At 38.2% G+C, this 18,350-nt stretch overlaps 1 protein-coding gene across 1 annotated transcript; it reads right to left on the bottom strand.

Moving 5' to 3' along the window:
• Positions 1-3,336: 3,336 nt before the first annotated feature.
• LOC102823511 (neurexophilin-2-like) lies at positions 3,337-4,110 on the bottom strand. The gene has a single exon (XM_006834569.1). The coding sequence runs from the start codon at positions 3,932-3,934 to the stop codon at positions 3,368-3,370; it is 567 nt and encodes a 188-aa protein (XP_006834632.1). The 5' UTR covers positions 3,935-4,110; the 3' UTR covers positions 3,337-3,367.
• Positions 4,111-18,350: the final 14,240 nt, after the last annotated feature.

The raw sequence follows: 18,350 nt of genomic DNA, 5'->3' as shown, positions 1-18,350 counted from the left end.
ATCAAAATTTGAAGCTATGTTTCTCAACATATCTTCCATTTAGATGTATATGTCTTCTTTCCATCTCTCTAACCCTTCCCCAAAGAATTCTGTGCTCTTTGATTTAAACACTATGTCAAAATAGAAGTTTTGGTATTCTCAAGAGACTCAAGTTATGTTCATTTTAAGGATTCTTTGAGTTTGGGGAACAAATAGAAATCTGATGGAGCAAGATCACAGCTGTAGGGTGGATGGGAAAAGGTTTCCCATATAAGAAATTCTCATATGACAATCTTTGCTATACTTGAAGAATGAGTACAGTCACGGGGGGATAAAAATTCCTTGGTGCAAGTTTTCTGGTCTTTTCCTTACCAATGCAGTTTTAGTTTCCTTAAAAACTATTTCATAACTAGCCCCCATGATCACACGGTGTGTCCTTTGATAAAGTCTATCAAGATGACCCCTTTTGAGATAACCTTTTGAGCTGACGTCTCTGCCTTAAATTTGTCTTTAAGGTCTTTATGATCTTCCTTAAAATGCTGTTGTTTTATGTTGCACATAACTCGGTGGCATGCACATAAACTCGGTGCAAAGCTTCAATGATTTGGGAAGATATCCACTTGAGTTTTGTTAATAAATTGATATTAGCTCTGATCTGAAATTATTTTTTTTCATGGCACAAAAAGTGTTCTTTATATTTGAAGTACCCTAAGGAGATCAAGAGAAGTATACAAATGAGAATTTATCTGCAGCTACCCACTGATTACCCACAGAGACATGTTTAAACATGTTCTGTTTGTGATACACCTGTACATGTATGAACTGGAACCCTAGTAGCAGTATTTTTTTGCTTACATTCACACACACACATATACACTTAAAAGGAAATAAGGAGAACAAATTCTTTAAGAAATAACCACCCTAATGTCATGTGACTGATTTAGCAAATTCCTTTTATTTACATAGAAATGTGTACACATACTTTCTCTGTACACAGGAAATTCTAAGTATATACACATATATAGTTCCCACATACCGTATAATAAATAGTATTTTAATTTTGATTCTAGATGAAAATAAAAAGGTGTCTCAAAATATTACTCACCAATCACAAAATTACAAATGCTCCTGATGTGATCAGAGCAAAAACTTCAAGTCTCACTACCACACACTAAACCTAATACAGTTTATACAAAAAGACAAAATTGAACACTGTGCAGATACAATCAGTAAAAGGAAAAAAGTGGATATACAAAAGATAAAATGGAGCTTTTGGAATAATGTAGTAAGATCATTTCTAGTGGTTGGGACTTGTCTTTAGTACTAGATTTAATGCCTTATTTTAATTTGATATTTTACAAAGAAGAGGGGAACAAGTGAACATCTATTATAAAAAGAGTAACTATTCTATGAGTATTCCAAGTTCTAGAAGCCATTTTCCTGGTCAACCAGCACCTTTTTCTGTTAATGAGATGATCATCCAGTGCTGTGATATAGGATTACTGTGCACTACACCTCGGAGTCCTGGTGTGGAAACTGCAAGATAAGCACTGGACTGCAAGGTTGGCAGTTCAAACTTACCAGTTACTTCTCGAAACCCTAAACAGGGTCACTACCAATCAGAACTGACCCAATAGCACTTAACAACATCACACCTCAGAGATGACAGTGGTCGCAGCTTGAAAAGTAACGCATTATTTGGAAGTAACCTCAAAAGCCTGTTTAAGTGTTGTTGTTGTTGTTAAGTGCCTTCGAGTCGGTTCCGACCCATAGCGACCCTGTACAGGGTTTCCGAGGATGTAAATCCTTACAGGAGTAGAACGCCTCATCTTTCTCCCGCGGAGAGGCTGGTAGTTTCGAACCACTGACCTTAAGGTTCGCAGCCCGATTCGTAACCACTACGCTACCAGAGCTCCTGATGACCAGTGGTTGCAGCTTGAAAAGTAACGCATTATTTGGAAGTAACCTCAAAAGCCTGTTTAAGTACTGCACTTTAATTATGGTTGTTATGTGCCATTGAGTCAGATCCAACTTATATAGACTCTGCATAGGGTTTCCAAGGAAAAGCTGGTGGGTTTGAACTGCCAAACTTGTGGTTAGCAGTCCAGTGCTTATCTTACAGCGCCACACCAGGAGTCTATGTATCTTAGTTATCAGCACTTAATTATTAGTAAACTCTTCATTTCCATATCAAGTTTGATCCTTTACTTAAATAATTAACTAAAGCTAAGGAAATGGGAATTGCAAACCATTAATGAGGTAACCAAAGTTTGGGGGTTAGAATTCACTCAGACAGGCCTTGGATGAAAATTCAGCCATTGAGAACCCTATGGGAAGACAATTCTGTTTTGCGACTCGAGTCAGAATCAACTAGGTGATAACAGGCTTTAAGAAAAACTTAGCGTGGAAGGCTAGAAGCAATGAATCCATAATTCTAGAGTCTACTAATACTTCCAATTCTTTCCCATTTTAACCTAAGATATAATCGCTTTTCCTAGATTTCAGAGTTGCTCAGCACAAATATAAAAAGATCACAAGATCATATAAGTAGAAGGAAATGATAAATTCCAGAGTGAATACGGATAATAGTGTACTTTAAAAAAGTTTATATAATCTCACAGCATTGAATTTGGCAATAGAGCCTAAAAACAGTGTGATCATGATCTTTATTATCATTGAACTGATTTACAATATATCCAGTTTTGCTTTCGCAATACAAGACACCTATTCCACTGTTGTTGCTATGCCAATATTATGACTCAGATGAGAAACCTAAGGACAGGACTAAATGCTTAAATAACAGTCCACTCAACTCTACCTCAAATAATAATGCATTTAGTTCCACTGTAACTTCACACATGAGTTCTGAAACAAGTTTTAGCCTTTCATCTCTCATATCAATAACGGCACAGATGTAGAGAAAAAGACAGCAATCAAAGAAGAATTCAATGTCAGAAACACGATTCATCTATCAAATACAATTTTTTCAGTTGCTTTTTTAGTTTGCTATTTTTAAAGTAACCTTCCAAAACACATTTCAAAGGCAGGCTCGTTTCAAGAGCAATGTTTATCACATGCATAATTTGGTTCCTTCTTGTCACACGTTGCTACCATTAATGCTTCTTTTAGAGAAAAAACAACACTATTTTGAGAATGTAGCCATCTTACATGAAAGTGATGGTTTTAAGAAGCAGTTTGATGATTTAGATTAATGTACTCATGATCGGAAACAAACACATTTCACACTTAAATGTTTCTGGTTTTCAAATTGGAAAACTTGATGGGGAGCTAAGGTTCACTGCCAGAAGCAAAAGGGACCCTTTGCCCTGAAGAGCTGGGCATTCTAATTATATACATATGTACCTTATTTCCATCATTGAGTAAAGAGTCAGCCAGAAGACAAGTATGGAGTCTCACTGTGGTAATTGTAGTCAGGACAGACCTTCTGCACAAGTTTATAATCAACACTGTAAAAGGCAATGTAAATGCAAATAACCTTGAAGGGCTTGGAGCACAACCAAGAGACATGGCTCTGAGTTTGTTCCTGGTAGCAGATCTTCGAAGGGTCAAAGTTGCACAGGGCGGTCTTCTTTGCCCGATCTGTTTTTTCATATTCAATACGACAGTTGAAAGATTTGGATTCCTTGGTCTCCAAGGTAGACTGAGGGGAAACTTCAAATTCCACCACTTTAGAAGGGGGAACCAAGCTTACAGAAACATTGCCCAGGCCTGTTGAATTATGTCGGAAATAGACACTAAAGGTTCCATTTCCATGGTCGACAATTTTCCCCGTGATGAGGAGGTTGAGTTTGACAGTTTTAATGTTGGAGTGAAAGTCACCCCATCCAAACATTTTCTTAAATTTTCCAGTTTTTACTATTGGTCTCCGTTTAGTTCTTGCCAATGGCTCCTGAACTTCTGTGATATTGGCCAACCAGTCCCAGAAGTTGTCCATACTGTCTGCATAGGTCAGTTGACCGGATTTTGGCACTGGAGACTGTTTCACAAACAGGCGTAGTGGATTGATGACCCTTGAGTGAACCACGTTTCCAACTAATGTTCCAGGGGCATCTTTGTCTTCCCAATCCAGCCCAGCTGTGGCTTGCACCACGTTTTTACTGTCACAAAAGAGCTGTTTGAAAAGAAAAAAAAAAGAGAAATTAATGTTAAGTTAGGCTTTGTGTGCACACATAGTGGGTCAAAGCACAAGGGAGATAATTCCAACATTACGTAGATTCTTGTTAAACAGCATTTCACACACACAGCTGGGCTCCACAGTGTGATGAGTTGAGGGTTATTTTAAGCATTGTGGATCAGTGAGTACACAAACTAAAACAATGAGATTAAGAAGAGAGCACTTCATTTTAATGGGTTGATGTGATTTTAATCAGTTTCCAAATCCTTACATTTTTATTTTTCCAGATTGGGAAAAGGAAGATTTTTTTTCCCATTCATTTGTTAGAATCATTAAATTTGTGAGTGCCTTCCCTCTTTCCCCTGTAAACAACAGTCATTTCAGAATGTTGAGAGTTTCTACCAAGAAGCTAAAAACGATTTGACTAGAAGATAATGATAATATATTTACAAATACTAAGGAGTCCTGGTGTGGTGTTGTAGGATAAGCACTGGACCGCAAGTTTGGTTTGAACTGCAAGGTCGCTGTGTTAAAACCCATCAGCCGCTCTCATCTTCAGAAACTATACAGGGTTGCTATAGAGTTTCTAATGAATGGCTGGTAGGTTTGAACTGCTGACCTTGCAGCTCAAACGATCTTGCAGTCCAGTGCTTATCCTACGTCCCACACCAGGACTCTTGAATTAATGTTGTTGTTGTTAAGTACCGTGGAGTCAGTTCCGACTCATAGTGACCCTACACAGGGTTTCTGAGGCTGTAAATCTTTACTGGAGCAGAAAGCCTCATCTTTCTCCTGAGGAACCGCTGGTAGTTTCCAACTGCTGACCTTGAAGTTAGCAGCCCAATTCGTAACCAATATGCTACCAGAACTCCTTTTGAATTACTAGATTATATATAATAAAAGGAATTATGTGATAGGTCTTATGAATCCTGCAGATTTTTGTTCAAATTATGGACACAGAAATACTGTACTTATTTGCATTTGACTTTTAAATTCTCTTTAGACTGTAAAAGTCCACATGATCTTAAAAAATCATTTAGTTAAATAAATATAAAATTTAAGAGATAGAATCATTATGTTTGAGGGTAAGTCAAAAAGTTTTGCTACCAGCACTCCCATTCATGCGTGCACAGGTTTCTTCCACACAACTGGTGTTTAAACGTCTCTGTGATAAGTGGATGACTGCTGACAAGTGCTTTTCGTACTGCACTTGTCTTAGTCTCATTGTTGTTTGTTCTTAAGGGCCGTCAAATCGCTTCCAACTCATAGTTACTGTGTATAGGGTTTTTGAGGAATGGCTGGTGAGTTTGAACCGTCAACCTGTGGTTCAAACCAAACTTGTTTGGTCCATTACTTTATCCTACAGCACCACACCAAGACGTTTTAGTCTCATTGTTGTTGTTGTTAAGTGCCATCGGGTTCATTCCAACCCACAGTGACCCTGTTTAGGGTTTCCAAGGAGTGGCTGGTGAGCTTGAACGACTGACCTTGTGGTTGACTTTGCTGTCCAGTGCATTAACCCACAGTGCCACATCAGGACTCCTTAGTTTCATTGCTGTTGTTAAGTGCTGTTGAGTCAATTCTGACCCATAGCGACCTTGTATAAGGTTTCCAAGGAGCAGCTGGTGAGCTTGAACCACCGACCTTGCAGTTCAAACAACTTTGCAGTCTGATGCATTAGCCCACAGCACCACACCAAGGACTCCATTAGTCTCATTAGGGTGCATTAAAAACATAAAAGTCCAATCGAAACAGTGGTTTTCAAGGGGGATCTTCTGGGTCAGTTAATCTCAAGGCAGAGAGGTCAGCTCAGGTTATGAGACTTTCCAAAGGGATAATAATCTTGATGGTTTCTCTCAAAGTACAGAGGGCAATCATGGTGTTTATTAGGAAGACGTTTTAAGAAAACAGAAAACGGCATTGTGTTGCCAGGAAAGTTTTGCCAAGGAATTTTTTCCCATCATGACAATGTACTTGCTCCTTCTGCAAGGGTGGCAAGGGCTGTCTTAGGAGAATTTCACTGGGAAACCTTATCCCATTCACCCTACAGCTTTGATCTTGCCCTTTCAGAACATGATTTGAGTCCCTTGAGGATATCAAAATTGATGTTTTGATGTGATGTAAATTCAAGAGCACAGAGTTCTTGGGGGGAAGGAGTAGAGAGATGTACACTGGTTTCAGAAGTACATATGCCTAGATGAAGGGTATGTTGAGAAACAATAGCTTCATGTTCTGATGCTTTTGTTTAAAAAAGGTTTCTATGATTCTGTAGCAATCCTTTCTGACTCATTCTTGTACATGAAAGTGTTGTCTGGGTGAATATTTATGGATGAGTTATAAAGTCGAGGGCATTATAGTTTCTAGTGGAAACACAGAGAGCCTCTCTTATCTCTAACAGCAAAAAACACTGTTGTAATGACTCCATAGAACACTGTCAGCTTGATGAAAGGATGAGGAAAGATGATGATGAATTTATGTACTGCTTCCCCAGCCCTTTGCAACTTGGCAAAGTACCTGGTAAAATCTGTTTCAGATTATTATACAAATCAAATCTGACAACAACAACCAGAAAACAATGCCGAGCCTAGGTTACAAATATTGCACTTTTAAATATACAGTAGGTTTTAATTGTGTGAGGTACCTTTTATGTGTTCATGAAAATTTAGAAGTTTAAGCTTTCTAAAAAAAGTGTTTTGATCTGTTCATTTCAGAGTGAGAATCCAACGACTCAGGTACATCTATGCTTTACTCTTATTTGTCCATTTGATTTATTTCCTAAAGTCATTTATTCCTCATTTCTCTTTTCTTGGAATTCTTTTCTCTTCACTTAAATTACTGATGTTTGGCAAAAGGGCTTATTGATATGACTCACAGTTTTGCTTTTTTGGGGGACCTAGGTCCATATTGCTTCTTTTAGAAGCTTACATTGCCTGAGCTGATTATTCTTTCCCTCTCTTGGTGTTATAGGGCTGGGATATTCACCAGGAAAAGAAAGGCTATTACTGGCTTAATAGGATTTCTGGCTGAAATTATTCTGGATATTTCTGACGCTATAACTAGTTGTTGTCGACAAGTGCTGTTGATTTGCTTCTGACTCATGTTGTTGTTGTGAAGCGTCGTTGAGTCGGTTCTGACCCATAGCAACCCTGGATAGGGTGTCCAAGGAGAAGCTGGTGAGCTTGAACCACCGACCTTGCAGTTCAAATGATTTTGCAGTTCAGCGCATTAACCCACAGCGCCACACCAGGACTCAAAAGCGACCCTGTAAATCTTTGCAGGAGCAGAAAGCCTCATCTTTCTCCCATGGAGTGGCTGGTGGACTGGAACTGCCTATCTTATGGTTCACAGTCCAGTGCTTATCCTACAGAGCTACCGTGCCAATGCCTTACAATATAATTGGAGCTTTCAGATTTCAAACAGTCTAATTATGATGAGCCCAAACCTCATTTAAATCAAAGGGCAAACAGTCCATGAAGTCTGGTTTCTTTAGATGTCTCCAGGATCTGAGCCTCCTGAGAACTGATGTTATCTGGCTCAATTGAAAATATCTTGGCTTCTTCAGCAAGAGAGCCAAGCACACACAGACAAGTAATAGACTCCTTGCAAGATGAAGGCAAGAAGCCATTCTTTCTTTTCCATGATTATCATTTTTGTTGCCCATTATAATGATTATTACATTATTTTGTTTCTGTTTCCAGTATTTCTTGAGAACTGCCTTGTGTGGTAAATTCTGACAGGTACATCTGCCATTACCGAGAAACTTTATATTTGGTCTCTTCTTGTCATTTTGGCTTGGTACAATTTCCTAATTTCTTCTTTCACTTCCACCTTCCTCCCTTTCTCTTTCAGCAAAGGTATGTATTCTTTGTCTTGTTCCTTTTTAACTTACTTTCACAAAAAATTCAATTCTTGCATTTATACACTGTGCTATAGATTAATACTTTATAAGCAGACCTAGGATCCATTTTCCATTCAAAAACTTTTTATTACTGTTGTTGTTGTTGTTAAGTGCCATCGAGTCGATTCTGACCCATAGCAACCCAGTATAGTGTTTCCGTACACTATCAAACATTACTAAAAACACACAAATAGCAGAAGACAAAGTAGATGACCGGGACCTCCTAAATATTAGACATTTATGTGCATGAGAAGATTTCACCAAAAGGGTAAAAAGGGAGCCAACAGACTGGGAAAACTTTTTTGTGATGACATACCAGACAAAGGACTAATCTCTAAAATGTAAAGAGGACGACACCACCTCTACAAGAAAAAGATGGGCACAATTGAAAAGTGGACACAGGACATGGGCAGATACTTCATGAAAGGAGACATTTAGGCAGACAACAAGCATATGAAGAAATGTTCATGGTCATTAGCAATTAAAGGGATACAAATCAAAACGACAATGAAATATCATTTCATACCAGCATTAATAGCAAAGTTCCCCAAATTAGAAAGCAACAAATGCTTGCAGGGTTTGGAGAGACTGTGACCCTCCTACATTGCTGGAGGGACTGTAACATGGGTCAATCACTGTGGAAAATGGTGCTTCCTCAGAAAGTTGGAAATAGGGCTATCGTACTTCCAGTAATCCCTCTACTTGGTACATGTCCACAAGAAATACAAGCTAGAACACCAGTAGATATATGCACACTGATGTTCATCACAACACTATTCACAATAGCAAAAAGACAGAGACAGCCTTATTGCCTATCAATGAAAGGGTGGATAAAAAAACTTTGGCACATACACAAAATAGAATGCTATACAACTTTGAAGAATAACGATGAATCTGCAAAACACCTCATAACATGGATGAACCTGGAGAACATTATGCTGAGTGAAATAAGTCAATAACAAAAGGACAAATACTGCATGAAAACATTGTAAAAACTCAAGGTTTTCTTACTAAAAGAAAATTCTTTGATGGTTACCAGGGTAGAAGGGAAAAGAAAGTAACACATCTTAACTCAGGTGATGAGGAGGGCAATATGCAAGAAGAGGGAGGTTGTCAGAAGAATGATGAAGATAGGTGAAGACACAGGGAGGTATGCAAGGGCTCCAGAGGATAGAGATAAATAGTGATATATGCACAACCTTGGAACAACAGTGTTCTGTGTGTAGATACATGTACACACACAGAAAATGTGAATGAGAAGAAGAGTAGGATATATATTCATATGTTGTTTTGATAAAGTGCTGTTGAGTCAGTTCTTACTTGTTGTTGTTGTTGTTAAGAGCCGTTGAGTCGTGTCCGACCCATAGAGACCCTGTACAGGGTTTCCGAGGGTGTAAATCTTTATGGGAGTAGAAAGCCTGATCTTTCTCCCGCGGAACAGCTGGTAGTTTCGAACCACTGACCTTAAGGTTCGCAGCCCGATTCTTACTTAGCGATCCTATATAGGGTTTCCAAGAAATGGCTTCTGGGTTTGAACCATCAACCTTGTGTTTAACAGTCTAGTGTTGATCCTACAGTGCCACACCAGGTCTTCATATACTTACATATCCTGCAAATATTTAAGAGTTTGAAAGAGGATATTTGTACATGGAAGCCCTGCTGTGGCACTGTGGGTTAATGCACTGGACTGCAAAGTCGGTTTGAACCACAAGGTTGGTGGTTCAAGCTCGCCAGCTGTTCCTCGAAAACCCTATGCAGGGTCATTATGGGTAGGAACCTACTCAAGGCACTTAACAACAAACAACAACCACAGGAAGGAAGTGAGACAACTGTTGTTGCATGGAGGGGAGTGTAATCATTGAGATGAAGCAAAGTGTCTGATATGTATAGACATAAAACTCATCTTGTCCGTAAACCTTCACAAAATTTACAACAAAAAGTTTTAAAAAACAACTTTTTTTTCACCCACAAATATGAAAACACTCCAGCATGCTCTTTGTTTTCTTAAGTTTTTTGTTTTAAGTTATACATTTTCCTGATTTTTTTTCAGCCTGGTTCTTTTTCCTTGATGTAATACTTAGTTTTGATTTTTCCTTAATTTCTGTTGTTGAAAACCTATAAACATTGAGTCCATGATTCATGATGCAACAAGCATTATGAGATCAAGTATCAAGTATATTAACTGATATTGGCACACTTTAGAGTACAGGATGTACCCCAACACTTTATGCGATTCATCTTTCATCTTTATGACTTTTATTGTTATAGGTCTCAGACTACTTAATAATAATAATATTGTTTTTAAGTGCTGTTGAATTAGTTCCAATTCATAGCAGCTCGATAGGGTTTCTGAGGAGCGGCTGGTGAGTTTGAACTGCTGACTTTACAGTTCAAACTGACCAAGAGGTCAAGTGCTTATCCTATGGCACCACACCAGGGCTACAACAATAATAACAGCAGCAATAAAAAATAATAATTTAAATGGCCATTTACTGAGACTTTAAAAAATAATCTGAAGATTTTCTTTGTAGTAATTGATGCGGTGGCAGAACTTGACCCACGCATACATGACTAATCTTTAGAAAAATGAGTGCAAAAAACTTGATCAAATCAAACTGATAAATTGGAAGTGATTATATTTGCTTCATAAAGTCACTTTAATTCTTCAGAAAAGATCCTCCATAGGATAATTTAAAATGGTATTTGATTTTTCAAAACTTGCTCTAACTCTATTCTTTCAGTCCAAACCTTTACAAATCTTAAAGATTGGTCTGTACAAAAAATTACAAAAAATTAACTAATAGCACAGATCTGTAATTTCTCTTTCTGCCAATGAAAATACCCAGGGGTGGTTCCTTAGATTAAAAAGTAGATGTAGATTTGTTGTTGTTAGCTCTAGTTGAGTTGGCCTGCAACTCATGATGATCCCTTGTATTACAGCAGAATTGATCAATACTTTCCTTGGTTATGATTTTTATAGAAGTAGTTTGACAGATCTTTCTTCTGCAGAGTCACTAGGTAAATTTAAACCCCTCAACCTTTAATAAATAATTTTTTTTCCCTAGACCATCACATTTTTTAACTACTATGACAGCAATTAGCCAATTGAGAAAACTTGTGTATTCATTCATTTAGTACTTTTTAATGCATGGGCAATTTTCACAAATTGATTTCCAAATCTAAGCCAAGTTCTGAGAAAGATAACAGATAGTGATATAAGCTTGTTGCTGTTCTTAAGTGCTGTTGGGTTGGTTTCCAACTCATTGTGATGCTGTACAGGGTTTCTGAGGGGCAGTTGATGAGTTTGGACCGCTGACCTTAGGGTTGGCAGTCCTATCTTTATCCTACAGCACCACACCAAGACTCTAATGATAAAATAGTAGCCCTAAAAGGGTAAATATTTTTTTTAGGTTTTAAAAAATTGGCTGACTGTCACTTATCTCCTAACTTCCTTCTCTGCTGTGTGAACTGTTTAGCCCTCCCCTTGCTATATTCCTTATACTGCATCACCGCTGAGCAGGGCACTCAGATTCCAGGTCTGTGGTCTACATAGAGGTCATATGATCTAAACCCTGCAAAACCTCAGAAGACTTGACAAGGGTTGGCTGGGGACTGTCTTCCACTCCTTCTCAGACTCTTCATACGGACAGGTGAAAGAGCATAGGATTTGGTACCTGGTGACCTCCTTATATGATGGCTTGAGCCTGAGTTTTCTCATCTATATATCCTTTGTCAGTTGGTCTCAAGAACTAAATAAAAGAAATTACTGAGCCTAATCCATGCCAAAAAGCAGTCAATAATGGGTGGCTCTTTTGAGGTCTAGCTGATAGTCCCATCCTCCTACTGAAGAAGTGTCCCCAATGGGTTATATCAACTCTCAGGCCTCTCAAGGAAACAGATTAATAGTTAATCAAGCAACTTGTTTGGTGCCATGTGGTAAATTAATGACCAAGTAGAAACCAACTTTCTCTACCCCAGAACATCCATCAAATGTTTCCTCATGCTTCCAGTTTCACTGGCATATGAGTCATATACAGATCACAGGTAGAGGTGAGCTCTCTTTGCCAATGAAATGTGTTTGTGGATCTTTGATCCCCACCTACCAAATGAGTCAGCAAAGGGAGCTGAAAGTACAGTGTCTGGCAGGCTCCCTCATTCCTGAACAATTTCTGTGACACAACATGCTGGGGTCAGACTGTTGGCAAACCACTCTGTCCGAGGCTAGATAGTTAGATGTTATCTCCCAAAACATGTGGCTGCATCCTCCTAGTTACTTTGGTATTTTCTGATGCTCTTTATGCTAATTTCAGTATCATTGCTATCTTTTATCTCATCATATTATAGTAATAATTTGAAAACATTGAACAGAAGCACGGAATGGAGTTTTAAAAAGGGGAAAAAAGAAGAATCTCTGTGCTTTATCTGTTTGAACATTCTTTGATTTCAACACATTTATCAAAGCTTAAGTAATTTATGTCTTGGCAGGGCGTATCAATTTCACAAAGCACACACATTAGCTAGTTACAATGGTATCATATTAGCTTTTTCTGCATCTTACAGAGCAGCTCAAAAAGATTAATAAAAGCTCAAACCTTCATCAATTAAGTGAAGCAGGTGGTAGGAAAGGAGTAAAGGAACAAAATTGTGCTTCATTTCAGTTCTTTGTTTTCAGGGAGAAAAAGATGACAGGTTCAAATCATTCATCATAACAAGCTGAAGTTGAATTTCACTGATAATTAAATGCATCTTTTCCCAAAAGGCAGAGAAGATGTAATGAATTTTATAGCAGCAGATGTGAGAATTGTCACAAATTATGGAAATAATTTATAAACTAAAAAGCACCTTCCTCTGCAAACATTTTATCAGAAGATCCTTTTTTCAAGTGTATCTGTTATGTGTTTTGAATAAACATTTCATTTCAGAATAATTTTAGTTTATAGAAAAGATGTACAGATAGAAAGCACAAGGAGCTCACAGGTACCTAGTTCCTCTGTTGTTAACATCTTTCATTGCACTTTCCACAACTAATGGTGCACTATTATTAACTGAAGTCCATAGTTTCTCTGGGTGTGCAAATGGCTAAGCACTTGGCAAGTAACTGAAAGGTTGGCAGTTGAGATCCACTCAGAGGTCTCTTAGAAGAAAGGCATTTCTACTCTGAATTGTACCTCAACATAAAGAAAACAAAACCCTCATAACTGGACCAAACCAATAAGCAACATCAGGAGAAACATATGTCATTGTCTTTAGGATTTGATTTTACTTAGTATTTAATTTTACTTAGGTCCACAATCAACGTCCCTAGAAGCAGTAGTCAAGAAATCAAGTGACATATTGCAATGGATAAATCTGTTACAAAAGACCTCTTGAAAGTGTTAAAGAGCAAACATATAACTTGGAGGAGTAAGGTGCACCTGACCCAAGTCTTGATATTTTCAGTTGGTTTATATACCTGCAAAAGCTGCACAACAAATAAGGAGCACAGAAGAGGTATTGCTGTATCTGAATGAGGGTGCAGGTGAAGAATATTGAATATATATCATGGTCTGCCAGAAGAGTGAACACATTTGTTTTGGAAGATGTGCAGACAGAATGCTTTTCAGAAGTGAGAATGGTGAGATTTTATCTCACTAATTTTTGTCATGTTATCGGGAAGGACCAGTCCCTGGAGAAAGACATATGCTGGTTAGTGTAGATCATCAGCGAAAAAGAGTAAGCTGCACAACATGATGGGCTGATACAGTGGCTGCAACAATGGGTTCAAAGATAGTAGTGATTTTAAGGATGGCACAGGACCAGCCAGTGTTTTGTTCTGTTGTACAAATGCTTGATATGAGCCAGAACTGACTCAATATCACTTAATAACAACAACAGCAAAAGTCCAGAGTTTACTCAGATTTCCTTAATATATCTGTAAGATCCTTTGTTGTTCAATGATGCCATGGAGGACCCCACAATATATTGTTGTTATTGTTAAGTGCCATTGAGTCAGTTCTGACTCACAGGGACCTTGTTTGAACTGCTGACCTTGCAGTTAGCAATCCAATACTTATCTTATAGTATCACACCAGAACACAATACAATAGTTGTGACAAATCCTTAGGCATTTTTTTGGCTGGAGCTGTTTCTCATACTTCTTGTTTTGATGACATTGAATATATTTGAGGAGTTTTATTGTTGTTTTTAAGTGCTGTCTAATCAGTTCTGACTCATTGCGACTCTGTATAAGGTTTTTGAGGAGTAACTGGTGAGTTTAAGCTGTCAATCTTGAGGTTAAAACTGATCTTGCAGTCCAGTGCTTATCCTATAGTGACACATCAGATATTAGCTAGGCATTTTATAGAATGCCCTTCAATTTGGGTTTGTCTGGGGTTTTTCTCATGAATGGGTTTTTTGGAGGAAGAACACAGAGGTAAAGTGGCATTTTCATCACATCAAGGGTACATCTTTTCAACGTGAGTTCTCACTGTTGATATTGACCTTGGTCATCTGATTTAGGTGGAGATTTTTTAAGGTTTAGTATCAAATTCTCACAAGACTTGTAGATTTGATGTTAAAATTTACATTTAATTCAGTGGCACTTGTTTTAGAATACGCATTTTTTAGAAGTTACAATAACAAAATCCTGTGCCATCAAGTCAATTCTGACTCATGCTGACCTTAGGTATTATAATGAATAGAATTATTCATTGGCTGTGTGCTTGCAGGGGTGGGGAACCTTTTTCCTGCCAAAATTTATAACATACAAAATTATCAACTTAAATGCATACAAAATTATCAACTTAAAAATTAGCCTACTATATTTGGTCAAATATTTAATTAACTCACCCCTAGCATATGATCAAGAGCCAATGATAATGAAGGAGGAAGTCCAAGGTACATTGAAGGAATTGGCAAAGAACAAGGCACCAGGAATTGATGGAATAAAAATTGAAATCTTTCAAGAAAGTGAGGCAGGACAAATTTCTTTGCCAAGAAATTTGGAAGACAGCCATCTGGCCAACTGATTGGAAGAGATCCATATTTGTGCCCATTCCAAAGAGAGGTGAACCAATGGAATGCGGAAATCATTGGACAATCTCTTTGATATCCCATGACAGTAAAGTTTTGCTAAAGGTAATACAGAAACAGCTACAATCATACATTGACAGAGAACTTCCAGAGGTTCAAGCTGGATTCAGAAGAGGTCATGGAACGAGGGGTATTATTGCTGATGTCCGATGGATCTTGGCTGAAAGCAGAGAATATCAGAAAGATGTTTACCTGTGCTTTATTGACTATGCAAAGGTTTTCAATTGTATGGATCATGACAAGCAATGGACAACATTGTGAATTATGAGTATTCCTTATGAGCACACTTAATTGTGCTCATGAGAAATCTGTACCTGGACCAAGAAGCAGTTGTTCGAACAGAACTTGGGAACACTGAATGGTTTAAAATTAAAAAAGGTGTGCAACAAGGTTGTATTCTTTCACCATACTTATTCAACCTGTATGCTGAGCAAATAATCCAAGAAGCTGGGTTATATGAAGAAAAACGTGGCATAAGGGTTGGAGAAAGACTCATTAACAACCTGTGATATGCCAATGATACAACTTTGCTTGCTGAAAGTGAAGAGGACTTAAAACATTTACTGATGAAGATCAAAGAGCACAGCCTTCGGTATAGATTGCATCGCAATGTAAAGAAAACAAAAATCCTCACCACCGGACTGATAAACAACATTCTTATCAATGGAGAAAAGATTAAAGTTGTCAAGGACTTCATTCTTCTTGGATCAACTATCAACACTCACGGAAGCAGCAGTCAACAAATCAAACAACGTATTGCATTAGGCAAATCTGCTGCACAAGACCTTTTTAAAGTGTTGAAGAGCAAAGATGTCAGCTTGAGGACTAATATGTGCCTGATCCAAGCCATGGTATTTTCAATAACCTCATATGCATGCAAAAGATGGACAGTGAATAAGGAAGACTGTAGAAGAATTGATGCTTTTGAGTTATGGTGTTGGAGGAGAATACTGAAAGTGCCATGGGCTGCCAAAAGAACCAATAAATCCATTTTGGAAGAAGTGCAGCCGAAGTGCTCCCTGGAGGCCAAGGTGACCAAACTTCGTTTCTCATACTTTGAACATATTTTCAGGAGGGACCAGTCACTGGAGAAGGATATCATGTTTGGTAAGGTGGAATGTCAGAGAGAAAGAGGAAGACTCCCAACTAGATGGATTGGCCAAGTGGCAGCATCAGTGGACTCCAGCGAGGCAACACAACAGTAGTGAGGTTGGTCTAGGATCAGGCAGTGTTTCGTTCTGCTGTGCATAAGGTCGCAATGAGTCGGTACTGATTCGATGGCACCTAACAACAACAACAACAACAATGTGATGGCTGGAACTGCAATTGCCTTGGCAGGCCCAGACCAAATGATTTCAAGGGCTGTATAGGGCTCGTGGACTGGACGTTTCCTATGCCTGTTTTACAGGAAGAGATCACCAAGCCTTTTTGTCACAGTACCACTTGTGTGTTCAAGCTGACAGCCCTTAGGTTAGTAACTGAACACAAGACATTTGCACCACCCAAAACCCTTTGCAACATCACTGTATTATCAAAAATATATCCTTGGAAATGTTTAGGAAATCATAGATTTTTTTCTAAATGATTCTGGAAACTGTAATACTGCAAATATGCTTTGGTGATCATTATTACTAATATGGTTATTTTATTTTTTATATTCCTTATAAATTGAAACCATTTTTATCATTAACATCTCAATAACAGAGTTGTTTTATGAATATTTTAAGTAGTTGTTGCTGTTGTTGCCAGTGCCATCGAGTAGGTTTCAACTCATAGCGACCTTTCCTCTTTTCCTGTTTTCTTAATGACCTTTTGCTTTCTTCCTGGATAATATTCTTGATGTCATCCCACAACTCTTCTGGTCTTCGGTCTTTAGTGTCTAATGCATCAAATCTGTTCTTCAGATGATCTCCAAATTCAGGTGGAAATATCAAGATAATACCTTGGTTCTCCTGGACTTGTTTTAGTTTTCTTCAGCTTCAGTATATGAGCAATTGGTGGTCTGTTCCACAGTCTGCTCCTGGTTTAGTGTGGGCCAATGATATGGAGCTTTTCCACCATCTCTTCCCACAGATGTAGTCAATTTGATTTCTGTGTACTCCATTTGGTGAGGCCCATGTGTATAGTCATCTTTTATATTGTTTCAATAAAAGTATTTGCAATAAAGATGCCACTGATCTTACAAAATTCTATCATGCGATCATCAGCACTGTTTGTATCACCAAGGCCATATTTTCCAACTAGTGATATTTTCTCTTTGTTTTTAACCTTTGCATTTCAATCACCAGTAATTATCAAAACATCTTGATTGCATGTTTGATCAATTTCAGGCTGAAGAAGTTGGTAGAATCCTTCAATTTAATCATCACTGGTATTAGTGGTTGGTGCATAAATTTGAATAACTGTGGCATTAACTGGTCTTTTTTGCAGGCGCATGGATATTATCCTATCACAGATAGCATTATACTTCCAAGATAGACCTTGAAATGTACTTCTTGATTATGAATGCGACACCATTCCTCTTCAATTTGTCATATCTAGGCATAGTAAACGTATGATTATTAAATTCAAAATGGACAATACTAAAGATTGGCGGTTTCAAATCCACTAGCTGCTCCTTGAAAACCCTATATAGGGCCACTATGAGTCAACAGTTGTTCCTCCTCATTTTTAATTGTGCCCCCTCAGCAAATGAAGGCCCTGAAAGCTTTACTATATTCCCATCATAACAGTTAACTCTACTTTGAGGAGGCAGCTCTTCCCAATTGTATTTTGAACGTGCTTTTCAACCTGAGGGTCTCATCTTCTGGCACTGTATTTGACAATATTCTGGTACTATTCATGTTTCAATATTCAATATTCTAGTTCTATCTGACAGTGCTCCACTGTTATTCATAGGCTTTAGTGCCTAAACATTCAGAAGTAGGCCATCTCTCCTCCTTCCTAGTCTTAGTCTGGAAGCTAAACTGAAACCTTGGACCATGGGTGACCCCTTTGTTGTTAAGTGTCATTGAGTCATTCAGACTCATAGTGATCCTGTATAAAGTTTCCGAGGAACAACTGGTGGTTTTGAATTGCTGACCTTGTGGTTCAAACTGACCTTATTCTACAATGCCACACCAGTGACCCTGCTGGTATTTAAAATACTGGGGGCATAGCATGATAGCTACACACAAGTCACCACAGTAAGATAAACGGACAGACCAGTGGTGGTTCCAACTCTTAGTGACCCTTTTTAGCATTTCTGAGGAAATGTTGGTGAGCTTG

Source organism: Chrysochloris asiatica, unplaced genomic scaffold (assembly GCF_000296735.1).
Source record: "Chrysochloris asiatica unplaced genomic scaffold, ChrAsi1.0 scaffold00012, whole genome shotgun sequence".
NCBI lineage: Eukaryota > Metazoa > Chordata > Mammalia > Afrosoricida > Chrysochloridae > Chrysochloris > Chrysochloris asiatica.
This window is presented reverse-complemented; position numbering and strand designations above follow the sequence as displayed.